At 41.6% G+C, this 13,176-nt stretch overlaps 1 protein-coding gene, 1 long non-coding RNA gene and 2 other non-coding genes across 4 annotated transcripts; 3 read left to right on the top strand and 1 right to left on the bottom strand.

Annotated features, from left to right (window-relative positions):
- Window positions 1–606: 606 nt before the first annotated feature.
- LOC112347539 lies at window positions 607–1,232 on the top strand. Its single transcript, XR_002992793.1, has 2 exons — window positions 607–968; window positions 1,027–1,232. It is a non-coding gene; the product is annotated as an uncharacterized LOC112347539 (long non-coding RNA).
- A 78-nt stretch (window positions 1,233–1,310) lies between these two features.
- On the top strand, window positions 1,311–3,041 carry LOC9642635 (protein arginine N-methyltransferase PRMT10). Its single transcript, XM_024678635.1, has 7 exons — window positions 1,311–1,516; window positions 1,582–1,774; window positions 1,928–2,033; window positions 2,101–2,290; window positions 2,357–2,539; window positions 2,623–2,706; window positions 2,764–3,041. The coding sequence occupies exons 1-7, from the start codon at window positions 1,349–1,351 to the stop codon at window positions 2,938–2,940; spliced, it is 1,101 nt and encodes a 366-aa protein (XP_024534403.1). The 5' UTR covers window positions 1,311–1,348; the 3' UTR covers window positions 2,941–3,041.
- A 1,799-nt stretch (window positions 3,042–4,840) lies between these two features.
- Window positions 4,841–4,911, bottom strand: TRNAG-GCC. The gene has a single exon. It is a non-coding gene; the product is annotated as a tRNA-Gly (tRNA).
- Window positions 4,912–5,198: 287 nt separating this feature from the next.
- On the top strand, window positions 5,199–5,286 carry LOC112347567. The gene has a single exon (XR_002992817.1). It is a non-coding gene; the product is annotated as a small nucleolar RNA Z101 (small nucleolar RNA).
- The last annotated feature ends 7,890 nt before the right edge of the window (window positions 5,287–13,176 follow it).

The raw sequence follows: 13,176 nt of genomic DNA on the forward strand, positions 1-13,176 counted from the left end.
GCCTTGGATGCCGCGAATGGGCATATGCTGTGTCTCTGGTGGGCATCAAATTCATTATGATTTGTCAAAAATGTTAGTTAAGGATGGCAAGCATGGCATTCCACATCACTCCGTAGCGATACGGCATCGATTCCAACAGCTTCCTTGTCGTCAACCAGGCGAGGGTGTGTCATGTTTGACACAATACCCCACGTGGAACATTAGTGCCTTGCTCGTGATATAAGATACCAGGTCATCTGGTCATGGAGATTCCCAGCCTGGGCATATGCTGTGAGCAGAATCGTCCATCTATGAGACCAAGTCCGCCTGTGGCATCTCTCTAAGTGTGCTGTCCAAAAACTCTATATTCTGGGGATGGGAATATGCTCTAAGCAATCTCATTCCAAGAGACAATGTTCTCTCATTCATTGCATCAACGATCCCTTTGGCCGATGCCAGATGCCCATCCTGGGAATACCCCTGAAGCAGCTAAGTCCATGTGGGCATATGACTGTATCTTATCCGCCACTGTGCCTTGGCACGTGTCTCAAGTACATTGCACGTCTCCTAGCCCACGTTATTCATGCTAATAGTATAAATATATGTCTTCCTCCACTCTATATACATACCACTCTCTGTAGCTATCTTTGCAGCAGCACAGTTTAGTCCCTGCGTAGCAAATCCCATGGAGAAGGCAGCAAAGATTGCTTTTATTCTCACACTCATAGTTGCAATTTCATTTGCCTCACTTGAGTTCACCAATGCTATTGAGATAGCTCCCAACACAAAGTTTGTGCCGGCTTCTTCTCTTCTCTCATACTTCAGGAACCTGAAAGAGATGGAGTGCATGCCGCACTCTCAATGCTGCCCCGACTCCAAGCCCTGCCCATCAGAGGACCAGGAGTGTAAGATCTGTGCCAAAATTTATCCTGCACTGTGCTTCTGCACAGACAAATCTGGGCTTAACAAGCTGATGCTGTAATCTGGAGGTATGACTTAATTCGTGTTTCTTTATACTCAGTGCTAATCATTTGTGTGTCCTAGAAGATGGACAACTTGATGCACACCTTCTGATCTAAAGAATGGAGTAATAAATGTCTTTATGTGCTAAAACTATGTGATTTTGGGCATTTTTCGCTTTGCAAGTGATCCATTAGTGGTTATTTCTTTGATAGCCACGACATGTACTGTGTAATTCGCTACTGGTAATAATAAAAAAACTCTCAAGCTTGTTTGAGAGTTGACAACGACAAGTCTTAACGGTGACGTGTCAGCACGGCATGATGACGTGTCTGTACGGTTTGGGTCTAGGGTTTTGGATTTTTTGTCTATGTCTTCTAGGGTTTTACAGGCAGCGGTGGCGGTGAGGATGGAGAGCGTGAGAGGCGGCGCGCCCGTCGACAAGGCTGTGGATTTCGCGAATTACTTCTGCACCTACTCGTATCTCTATCACCAGAAGGATATGCTGTCGGATCGGGTGAGAATGGATGCCTATCACTCGGCCGTGTTTAAGAACAAGCGCCATTTCCAGGGAAAGGTAGGAGATCTCTCTTCTTATTCTTCGCATTCTAGTGTTTCAATCGATGGTTTTGGATCGAGCAGACTGTCTTGGACGTGGGGACTGGGAGTGGGATTTTGGCGATTTGGTCGGCGCAAGCCGGTGCTAAGAAGGTGTACGCGGTGGAAGCTACAAACATGGCTCGCCACGCGCGGAGCTTGGCGAGCGCGAATGGAGTGAGCCACATTGTGGAAGTGATCGAGGGGTCGATTGAGGATGTTTCCATTCCCGAGAAAGGTGAGTGTTGTTTCTTTTTCCCTTGCATTTTTCTTTCCTTCTCGTTTGTGTTTCTTCGTCTCTTTGCTGAAGAGACGGTGTGTGTGTGTGTGTGTGTGTGTTATGCGATGCGACTATATACCAGGCTTGTTTTGTGACTTTCGTGCTGAGCAGTCGATGTGATCATCTCCGAGTGGATGGGCTACTTCCTTGTTCGTGAATCTATGTTTGATTCGGTGATTTATGCGCGTGATCGTTGGCTCAAACCATCTGGATTGATGTATGTAGTCTTTGATTTGTCTCCTTTTTGTACACTGGCTCACTCACAATCTTTTTTTGTTGCCCAGGTATCCCAGCCATGCTCGTATGTGGTTTGCTCCCATAAAGACCAAACTCGTAGAGCAAAAGAATCAAGAGTATCAGAAATCACTGGCGGATTGGAGCTACTTTTCTCAAGAGCTAAACGAGGCGTATGGTGTTGATATGAGCACCCTGACAATGCCATATCACGAGGAGCAAAAAAAATACTACTTACAGGTAAAATGTCTCTCTTTTTCTCTAGACTACCTAGCTAAAAACGAAGTTGTTTTTTTTCACTTCCAGACGTCCTTATGGTCGAACTTATATCCGGGTCAAGTGATTGGCGACCCGGTTGTTGTTAAAGAGATCGATTGCTCCAATGCAACGCTCCAGGACATTGCTGCTGTGAAGTCGCGATTTTCGTTTACACTTTCTGGAAGCGATAGGCTCTGTGGATTTGCCGGCTGGTTTGACGTTCACTTTCGGGTCCGCTTTCGTTCTTTGCGGATGATGAAACCTCTCCCGCTCTCTCTCTCTTTTCCTTTTCTCTAACTAGTGTGGCTTTCCAGGGGAATGCGTCGAATCCAGCGGACAAGGAAGTCGAGTTGACAACCTCTCCAAGTGACACTGACACAACACACTGGGGCCAACAGGTGCTTTGAAGCGTTTCTCTTTGCTACTGCTAGTGAGAGTTATTTTTCTCTCGACAGGTTTTCCTTCTCCAGCCTCCACTCGTGATCGAAGACGGCGATGTAGTCCAAGGCTCGATCGAGATCACACGCTCCAAAGACAATCACCGGCTCATGGATGTCAAGATCACTCACGAGCTTCGCTCGTCGGGAGAACAGTTTTATCCGGCAACGGTTTGCAACTTCTTTATCGAGTGAAAACTAAGATTTTCCTGATTCTTTCAAGCAAAACTATAGACATTGACACTCACGAAAGGGTACCACCTCTTCATGACTTAATATTAACTATTCCTTTTTCATACTATTCCTCCTGAGCTCCAGGTACTGCTGCGATCCAAAAATGGCACTTTTAGGGGACAACACCCAGCCTTACACCATAGATCATCCTAAATCTTTCACGAAGAACAATGATATAGATATATCGTTGTTCTTTGTGAAAGGTTCAATGAAGTATGGTTACACCATAGATGATCTAAACGTTGCTAGAAGTTTGAGGATCAAGCTTCCCTCTCGAACATACTTTCGAGTTGCGGCGCGTGAAAATGATGAAATTCCCACTGGTTTGCATCTGGATGTCAAGGACTTGGAGCCACAGCCAGCTCGCACTCCGTTCTATATCAGTGAAGACTGGTACTTTTTGTTTGACTGATGCTAATGACAATACAATCAAGTCAGGCCGGATGCTGCCAGACGAAAAGCTTGTTGTCAAGTGATTACAAGAGGGAAGTAGCAACAAAGACCAAACAGAGCGAGCGAGCTTGATTAAATGCCTTATACATAACTTTGAATGGAAGATATATAAAATATAAACGTCTGTATTGAAGCAGAAATTTCCCCGACTCTGAAACTCAAAAAAATAATAAAAAAATGCAAACATCCCAAAGGGAATCCCGCACACAAAGGAAAACAACAAAGAAACACGAGATAAGTTAAGCATACCTCCAGATTACAGCATCAGCTTGTTAAGCCCAGATTTGTCCGTGCAGAAGCACAGTGCAGGATAAATTTTGGCACAGATCTTACACTCCTGGTCCTCTGATGGGCAGGGCTTGGAGTTGGGGCAGCATTGAGAGTGCGGCATGCACTCCATCTCTTTCAGGCTCCTGAAGTATGAGAGAAGAGAAGAAGCCGGCACAAACTTTGTGTTGGGAGCTATCTCAATAGCATTAATGGACTCGGAGTGAAGCAAATGCAAATGCAACAGTGAGTGTGAGAACAAGAGTGATCTTTGCTGCCTTTTCCATGGGATTTGCTTTGCGAAGACTAAACTGTGCTGCTTGCAAAGATAACTAGAACCTAAAAATGGTCTGTCTATAGAGTGGAGGAAGACATGTATTTATGCTATTAGACAAGCCTTGCATGAATACCATGGGCTGGCTGTTATTGTGATCGTGGGCTTCGCTTTTGATGCAGCTTAGAGCATATGCCCATACACAGAATATAAAATCTTTGGACACCGATGCCACACGTCTCGTTTGTGGACGATTCTGCTCACAGCATATGGGTGCCTATAGCGAGGCTTGGACTGATTATGGTGTGGGCGTGGGGACGGCCATGGTGGCGGCATATGCCCATTCATGGCAGCCGGACTTCTTATTTGAGAACATGCCCTGACGGTCACTAGCGCCGCGAAGAGCAGGAAGATTCCATACTTGAGATGGCACAGCAGCCATAGAAACGCCTGCGCGATCAGAAACGTGAACAAGAGATTGACCAACACCGTGATGCTCTGCCCCGCTGATCGCGTCTCGAGCGGGAAAATCTCGCTCAGACGCTAACAGGTGCTTCGAAGCTGTTTTCTCTCTTTGTGATCAACGGTTTTCCACTCGCTCCGAAAACCACCAGCTCGGTCAAGATCACGAGCTTCGAGAACAGACGAAGTTCTTCCTGATTACATTAAACACCCTTTCTAATTCCTCTTGACCTCAGTTTGCTCCAAAAGTTGTTAGAAGTTTAAGAACCAAGTTTCCCTCTCGAACTTGCTTTCATGGTGGCCCGTGAAAGTGATGAAATTCCCAGTGGAAAAGAAAAATTTGCACGAGGTTAAACACTGCCTTTGTAAAAATTTGCACGTAACAGTGATTTTGTCAAAAAGGCTTGCACTGCCCGGGAATCGAACCCGGGTCTGTACCGTGGCAGGGTACTATTCTACCACTAGACCAGCAGTGCATCATGTTGGCAATGTGAGGTTTATTCTAACAAAACCGCGCTAAACCCTAAGCAGAGAATATACTCGAATATCCCAGCTTAAACCCTAGAGGCGGCGGCCATGGACTTATAAGCGAGGGCGCCGCGTTTTCTTCAAGCCCAGGTATGCGGCGTTTTGCGTCTTTGGTAGCACAGTGATGAGAGAATTTGGGTTGATGAGCGGGGAAGAAACATCCCCCTTTGATTCTACACAACCTCCTACTCATACTGAGTGCCCTCTTCCTCCATTTTTGCTGTCTTTGTTGTTGTTTGGGCAGAGGATGATAGATTCTTGATGGGTAATTTGCGGCTGACCACATTGGTGTGATGCCTCACCTTGGAGACCTGATGCCCATTTGAATGAATGAATCCTCTCGAGAGAGACCCTATAAATCTTGATCGAAACGCTGTGAACTTTTGTCTTTCAGGGCTCTCTGATCTTTGGAGATGGGCGATGGCTCTGTTTTGAGCCGAGTGAGCAGCGGCATTGCCGAATCGAGGCGCGCAGTGAGCAGCACTTGCGTGTTTGGAGGCCGAGTGCTGCGCAGCACGGGCAAGGCGGCATGGATTGCAGGCACAACCTTTTTGCTGCTGGTTGTGCCACTTATTTTTGAGGTGGACAGGGACCAGCAGCTGCAGGAGCTTGAGTCTCAACAAGCGACGCTGTTGGGTGGTGCGGCCCAGCCTGCTGCTGCTGCTGCGGCTGCGGCCAAATGAGGATATAACCATGATTTTGTTCTATCCTGATGATTCCTGAAGGTCCCGAGTATGGGCACTCATACGAACATAAAAACTGTTAATTGCCTTGGGATCAGAAAAAAAAAAACTAATATGAAAGAAATAAAAATAGTTGAATATTCATTTGGCTGTTTACAAGAAGCATGAGACCAAGATATTAAGCTGTTTTGATGATCTCATGAGCCATTTGATGGATTATAGTAAAATCTGTTTTGATTCTGCCACCAAGTCTTTTGTCCATGCCCTGAGCTTCACTGATCTGCTTAATGCCCTTCATGAAGCTCAGATCTGCTTAATGCCCTTCTTATTGCATCTTAGGTTGCTTATGGCATCTTGGGTAATGTGATCTTTCTTGAGCTTCACTCATGCTATTATTACATCTTGGGTTAATTTTGGGTTGGATGTCACTTGAAAAATTGATATTGTGAGTGTTTGGAATATGGAAAGGGAATACAAGAAAATGTGCATATCAATTAGCCCAAAAACCCTAGTTTATATATAGAAGCGAGTGGTCCGAATTGAAACCAATCCGACGGTTACTAAAATCCCACTATGCTAATATTAATATAGTCGTACACTTGGCCTTCACATCATCCCCTCCTCTTGGAATAATGGAAGACCATTAGGGTTCTTTTGTAGATGGGCCGGGATCGGGAGGAACGTCAGGAGGAGGCATTGGTGGATTTGTAGGTGGTATTAAATCCTCCTAATCCCTTTGTACTAAGAGTTTTAGTTGCTGCACATGCACAATTTCTGGAGTATTGGCCTGTTAAATATCATGCCGAACCTTATAAACTTGTGGTCCAACTTGCCGCAACACTCGATACGGTCCTTTTTACTGCGCAAGAAGCCCTTTAGATAAACCATGTATTGTAAGATGGGGAAAACGGACTAACACAAAATCATCCACTTTGTACTCCGCAAGTGGATGATGATGGGAATTGTAGCGCCATTGTTGTCCCACTTGTACACAGCCTAAGTGTTCAACAGACTCTGTTCGGACAAGTGGAAGAATACTCGTCAAATACTGATCACATGACCTAGCATCGATAGCTCGTGGCAACCGCAAAGGTAAACCCAACTCCGTTGGTAATATTGGATCATGACCATATAGGAGTTTATATGGTGAAGCACCAATAGAACTCTGCACCCCTGTGACATATGCATACCGAAGAGACGGCAAATAACCATCTCAATCCGAATGTTGAAAGTTCACATATTTCGCAATCATCTTTTTAAATGTCCGAATGAGCCGTTCTACCAGACCGTTTGATTGTGGATGATAAGCACTCGTGAAAGTGTGGCGTATCCCCAACCGAGACGTCAAGACATGAAATGCCTCAACCATAAATGCAGGACCATTATCCGAAAGAATCCGCTCTGGACAAGAATACTGGAGCACCACTTGATTGAGGAGGAAGTATCCAACAGTAGTTGCAGAGGCGCTAGCAAGAGCACCAACTTCCACCCAACGAGTTATGTAGTCAGAAGCAATAATAACATACTCATTGTTAGCAGTCGACCGTGGAAAAGGTCCTATAAGATCAAATGCCACCAACTCAAACGAACAGGAAACTGCAATTGACTCTAACCGTCCTTCCGCAACACGAGGGGGAGTATTACGAGCTTGGCACCAAACGCAGCTACGCATATACCGGATAATATCACATCGCATCTCCAGCCAATTAAAAGACCGGCGCAGCTTCTCAGTTAGACAACAATGTCCCATATACCCACCTTGAATTGGAGAATCATGGTAGGCATGGAGAAACCGCAGAATAAAGATAGAAGGCACCACCAGCCATAAATGATCATCAGGATCCGTCCCCACAAAATAAAGAAGGCCATCTTCAAAGCGATATTGAGAATGTAAATGCAGGAAAGGCAAGTCATCAGCAAGTGATGCAAGATTCTCAAACCCATCTCGAAGCCTTCAAATTCATGGCTTAATTTTTTTAGCCTCGCAAACCTCATCAAGAGAAGGTAGATCTTGCTCTACGCCTTGTGGACACTGAACGTCAAGAACAGCAACTGTCGAGGGCATAGAATCCTCGTCTAGAAAATCCACAAATGCTGGAACAATAGGTTCATCAGAAACATGAGAAATGAGTGGAGAAGGAAGAGGAGCTCGAGAAAGGGCATTAGCATCAGCCATAGAACTCCCTGGGCGATGAACAAAATCATAAACATATATCTGAAACTTCAAAGCCCACTGAACAGTATGACCAACTAGGTTCTTCCGCTTCAATAATGAAGTAATAATAGCATGGTCACCTTCAAGTAACGTCCAAGAACCATGTAGATATGCATGAAGTTTCTTGAAGTTTTTAGACTGCTGCTAAACACTCCTTCTCTGTCGTGGAGTAGTTTATCTCTGCTAGTTGTAATTTATGACTTATATATACAATGGGATGGCGGTGATCAGGCACACTCGAGCTCTCTTGCATTAACACACCTCCAAGACCAATGTCAAAAGCATCCACGTGCAAAACAAAATGTCGAGTGTAGTTAGGATATGCCAAAACTGGAGGAGTTGTCAATAGCTCTTTGAAATCCCCGAATGCCCGCTCACAATCCGGAGACAAGATGAAAGATGACGTTGATGATTTCAGCAATGCTCGCAACGGTGCAGTACGATCAGAAAGATGATCCATAAAACAACCGAGATACTGCACCTTGCCTAAGAAGCGTTGCACATCATTCACTTCGGAGTAGGGAACTTCAGAATAGCCACAAGTTTGTCAGGATCAACTTGCAAACCCTCACGAGAAATATGGTACCCAAGATAAGTTGTGTCCTTGGACCCAAACATGCACTTCGACCGCTTCAGCTTTAAACCAACGTCACGTAGCCAATCCAACACTTTACAAACATCACAAAAGTGCTCCTCCTACGTCCCCTCTGAGTGGATCAAGACATTAGCAATGAAGTCAACAGTCACCTCCGGCATATTGCAAAGAACCTCGTCCATCATCTGCTGGAAAGTTGCTGAAGCATTGTTTAAACCAAACGGCATCACCAAAATCTCATACAAACTAAATGGTGTATGAAAAGCAGTCTTTGGAATATTTTCTTCGGCCATCGATACTTGCCAGTACCCAGAAGCAAGATTTAACTTGGTGAACCAACGACTTCGCCCCAAATGATCCAAGAGATCAGCAGTGTGAGGAAGAGGGTACACATCTGGGATCGTCACTTCCTTTAACGGATGATAGTCGATACAGAAACGAATACTCGTATTAGGCTTCATCACAAGATGAGATTCACATGCCCAAGGATTCCACAACTTCTGAATAACACCCTTCTCCAACATCTCCTTGACGTTTGCACATAAAATCTTGATTTCCTTGGGCGACCGACAACGAACAAAAACCTTGATTGGATGAGCATCCCCGGTTGGAATCGGATGACGTGTGGCAATCTTGGCCCCAGATGATAGGTCAAAGTCAAAGAGATCAAAATACTCCTTCATGAGCCGGTCAACCATTGCAACACAAAGATCGTCGGAGGGATCGAAAAAGGGAAGAGCAGAATAAGATGGAAATATAAGAAGAAATAGTGGGGGAACAAAAGTAATGGAAGCAGAAGTAGAAGTAAAGGGACGAAGAGGTACGGAAGTGAGAGGAATGGATGAAATATAAGGAAGTATGAGAGAAGGGGGAGAAGCCTCAAAGTTATATTTGGCATGATTGCGTTGCAACCAATCTATACCAAGAATGAGGTCAAAAGCTTGACTCAACACCACCCGCAACGACTGCAACTCAAGCTCGAGATCGCCCACACGTACAACCAGGTCCGCCTTATCCCATGCACATGCATGTGTATGGTTGTTGCCATAAAAAATGAAAATTGGTTCCACCGCACGACGCAAGTGTAAATGGTAACGTGTGGCAATAGGTCGAGCAATAGAAGATAAACTCAAACCTGTATCAACCAATACGAAGAGAATAATATGAAACCTCTTGTTATAAAAACGAGCTTGGAACATAAACACTAGATGAACCGGTGCCAAGTGAACCCCTTGATAATACTCCCGAAAGAAAGATAGAAGGGTCATTGACTTATTTGCGCAAGGTCCCTCCGTTACTTGCGCGACTCTTCATTTCCCGGATGCATTTTGGTGTCCAAACCTTCCACGGCAGCAGCACCAATGGGACGTTGCTGACGCCAAGGTCTCCAGCCAGGAAATGGAGGTCGCCAATCCAGAAAACGCCGACAATGCCGATAAGTATGACCAACTTCATCACACGCCCAGTAACGAACATCACAGCTATGACCACGTCCTCGCCCTTGTCCTTGGACTCAAGTAGCAGCAGCATCAACCTCCATTGGAACAGGACCATCACCCATAGGAAGTGGAGCTGAAGGACGTGTAGTGAGAAGTGGAAGAGGCGACGTCTCATAACGTTGTGCCAAGTGAAGAGCATCATCAAGGGTGGCGGGAGCAAGTGCATGCACAAGTCCGACAAGATCTTGATGAAGTGCTAGCCACAACATTCCTAGCTTGATCCGCTCCGACATATTTGGCTTCGCATGAAATAAAAGACTTTGGAAACGAATGCCAAATTGCATCATCGACTCAGATGGCCCTTGGCGAAGACGATGCAATTGTTGGAAGGCATCATCACAGTCATCGGTATGTCCGAAGGTGCGTTTGAAAATGTCCGGAAGGACACTCCAATCCCCATGAGTGGCTGCGCTCAACCCATTGTACCACTGCGCCATCCCTTGAAGACACGTGGGAAACTCACGCAAACGTTGAGCATCATCCCAAGAATAATATGTGGCAATCACTGTGAAGTGATCGAACCAATGGTACACATCATCCCCAGGATTCCCGCGAAAAAACTTTGGCTGAACGCAAGGATTAGCACCAAGAGTAGGAGGAGTTGTACCACGTGCCATGCATGCCGCCATCAATTGAGTTTGGTTGTTCAATTGCAACTGCATAGCATCAAGCAATTGTACCAATTGCTGCTCCAGAGTCAAAGGAGGAGATTGCTGATCTGCCATGAAGACAAACGAAGAAAGAGCAAAAGAAGAGAAATGACAAAAAACTAGAAGGAAATGGTAGATCTAGACAATGCAAAAAGCTAGATTTAAACCAAAATCCTGAAAAGAAAGAACAAAAGAAAGGAAATGGAAAAAGTTAGATCTAAACAATGCAAAAATTAGATCTAAACCAAAATCCTAAATCCAAGCACTTCCTAAAGACAATCAAAAGTGCCTCTCACCTCCACCAATGTGAGTGTTTGGAATATGGAAAGGGAATACAGAAAATGTTCATATCAATACAGAAGTGAGTGGTCTGGATTGAAACTAATCCGACAGTTACCAAAATCCCACTACGCTAATATTAGTATATGGCATCGTAGCCGTACACTTGGCCCTCACAATATAAAAATATATAATATATTTTTTAAAAATATATCCACTCCTATTGCCTAGATTGGTAATTTATTTTAGCCACCTTAACATATCTACTAGGCAAAAATACTCAATCCCTAGTTCAATTGCAAAATTCTGGAATGTGAAGGAGAAAGAATTTATAGTAATCTACAATCTCAGCTATAGTGTGATCATGATCAGTAATCACTCAATTAAATCTACACTTCAAGGACCATGGTTGGCATGGAGCATAGGTTAGACATTTTTTCACCACATGCTTTATGTTGTAAACTTTTTCATAGCATGTGGAGCAAAAGCAAATATCATGTGGTAGCAAAGGTTTCAAATAGTATCTATGTTTTATCATCAATCTTTAACATCCTTTTTTGCCTTAGTTTATAGGTGACTAAGATTTTTCAATTGGTAGGTGGTGAGGTCATCATAGATTTTCAAATTGAATTAGCACTTGGGGACTGATGGTGTTTGTGTAAATTCCAAAAAGGACAATATTTTTCATCTAGTCATCACATTGATGTTAGAGGGATTGTTATTCTAAAACTTGAGTTGCTATATTAATTGTGTTGTCAGTGTGAAAAAGTTGTGGCCTTGGTGGTTGTCTATGAATCTGAACATTTCATATCAAAGTCTAAATTATATTCAAATAAAGCCAAGAAAAAATGGTTAAAATTACATTGAAATATGTGTTTAATATCAATAGTATAAGAAATTACATTTCATTTTACAAGATATTAAGATAATAAATTTATCAAAATCTAGTTGTAAACATTTTCCATGATTTATTTTAATGAATATGAACATAAAATCACTAAAATTTCTCTTCTTTAACAAACTTCTTAAATGATCTGTTTAATTATTAAACTTAACGTCTTGCTAGTTCCATTTAAAAGGTAATAAAATAAACACTATCTCTATTTAAACCATTTTTAAATAAATAATAATAAATGAAATTTTTTTTTAGCTTTTCTTTGCTGGCTTATGAAATGTTATAATTCTAAAAAGATTTTACAAAATAATTAGATATGGAGAAATACGAAAATTCTTCAGGTTTTTACAAATATTAAGTTTTTAATATATAATTTTATTAAGAAATAATACATAATTAATTATGAATTATTTGAAGCTTTAAAACTAAGTGTAATATTATAAAGTACAGGCATGCTATAATTCATCAATAATATAAAAATTATCATGGAATTTATAAGGGTTTAGTTTTGCTAAAAGATTTGAGAAATTAGTATACTACTTCAAATGAATAAAATAATATATCAGAAAACAAATAATAATAATAAAATAAAACAAAATATTTAGTAAATTAATATTTTAAATAACTAAGAATTACTAGAATTTATTCAATATTTGACTTTAATGTATAATGTTTTATAATCTCTTTTAAAAATGATTTTTTAAATTTGAACTAAGTTTAAAAGCATATTATAGTTGCAATTTTGTCAAATTTGATTACAAATATTTTACTATTGTATATATTTAAAATACATATAATAACACAATAATATCCAAGCATCTAACCTATAATAAAATTAAATGACCTTTTCTTTTGTGAACAAATACTCTTATAAAATAGTATAATATTTTTAAAATTTTTATTATTCTAAATATCTATATAAATATTTTCTCTTAAATAAGTATATGACTTATTTTTTTAATATATAATAAGAAAAAATCCATATGAATTAAATCATTTAAGGTTATTTAAGTTTTTATGTATTCTATAATTCCATTTGAAGATTCACCTTTTCAGTCAGTGTAATTTTTAAAGAAAACTGTATATAAGAATAAATAACTAATCTAGAGATCAATTATTTAATCTTTAAAAGTTTTAATAATTTTGTTTTTAGCTATATAAAAAACTTTAACATTAAACTAGCTAAAGAATAAGAAATTGAATTTTTATTTTGTAAGGCCTAATGCCTGCCTTAAATCAATCTTCACACCTATTGTACTTATAAGTAAGCAAGGAGAATGATGTCAAATCACTTTCCCCACTTATTATGCTTGTAAGCAATTAAAAAAAATGACTTGAAATATGATCCATAAGAGTTTAGAGCAAAAGAACTTATAAGTAAAGTACACCCTTTTTCC

The sequence above is a fragment of the Selaginella moellendorffii genome, unplaced genomic scaffold (assembly GCF_000143415.4).
Source record: "Selaginella moellendorffii unplaced genomic scaffold, v1.0 SELMOscaffold_22, whole genome shotgun sequence".
In the NCBI taxonomy this organism is placed as follows: Eukaryota; Viridiplantae; Streptophyta; class Lycopodiopsida; order Selaginellales; family Selaginellaceae; genus Selaginella; species Selaginella moellendorffii.

Excerpts from the sequence above, each read along its gene's own strand:
- LOC9642635 (XM_024678635.1), top strand. The coding sequence starts at position 1,349 with ATGGAGAGCGTGAGAGGCGGCGCGCCCGTCGACAAGGCTGTGGATTTC. Across the intron at positions 2,034-2,100 it reads CTCAAACCATCTGGATTGAT|GTATCCCAGCCATGCTCGTA; the intron begins GTATGTAGTCTT and ends TTTGTTGCCCAG. Across the intron at positions 2,540-2,622 it reads GGTTTGACGTTCACTTTCGG|GGGAATGCGTCGAATCCAGC; the intron begins GTCCGCTTTCGT and ends GTGGCTTTCCAG.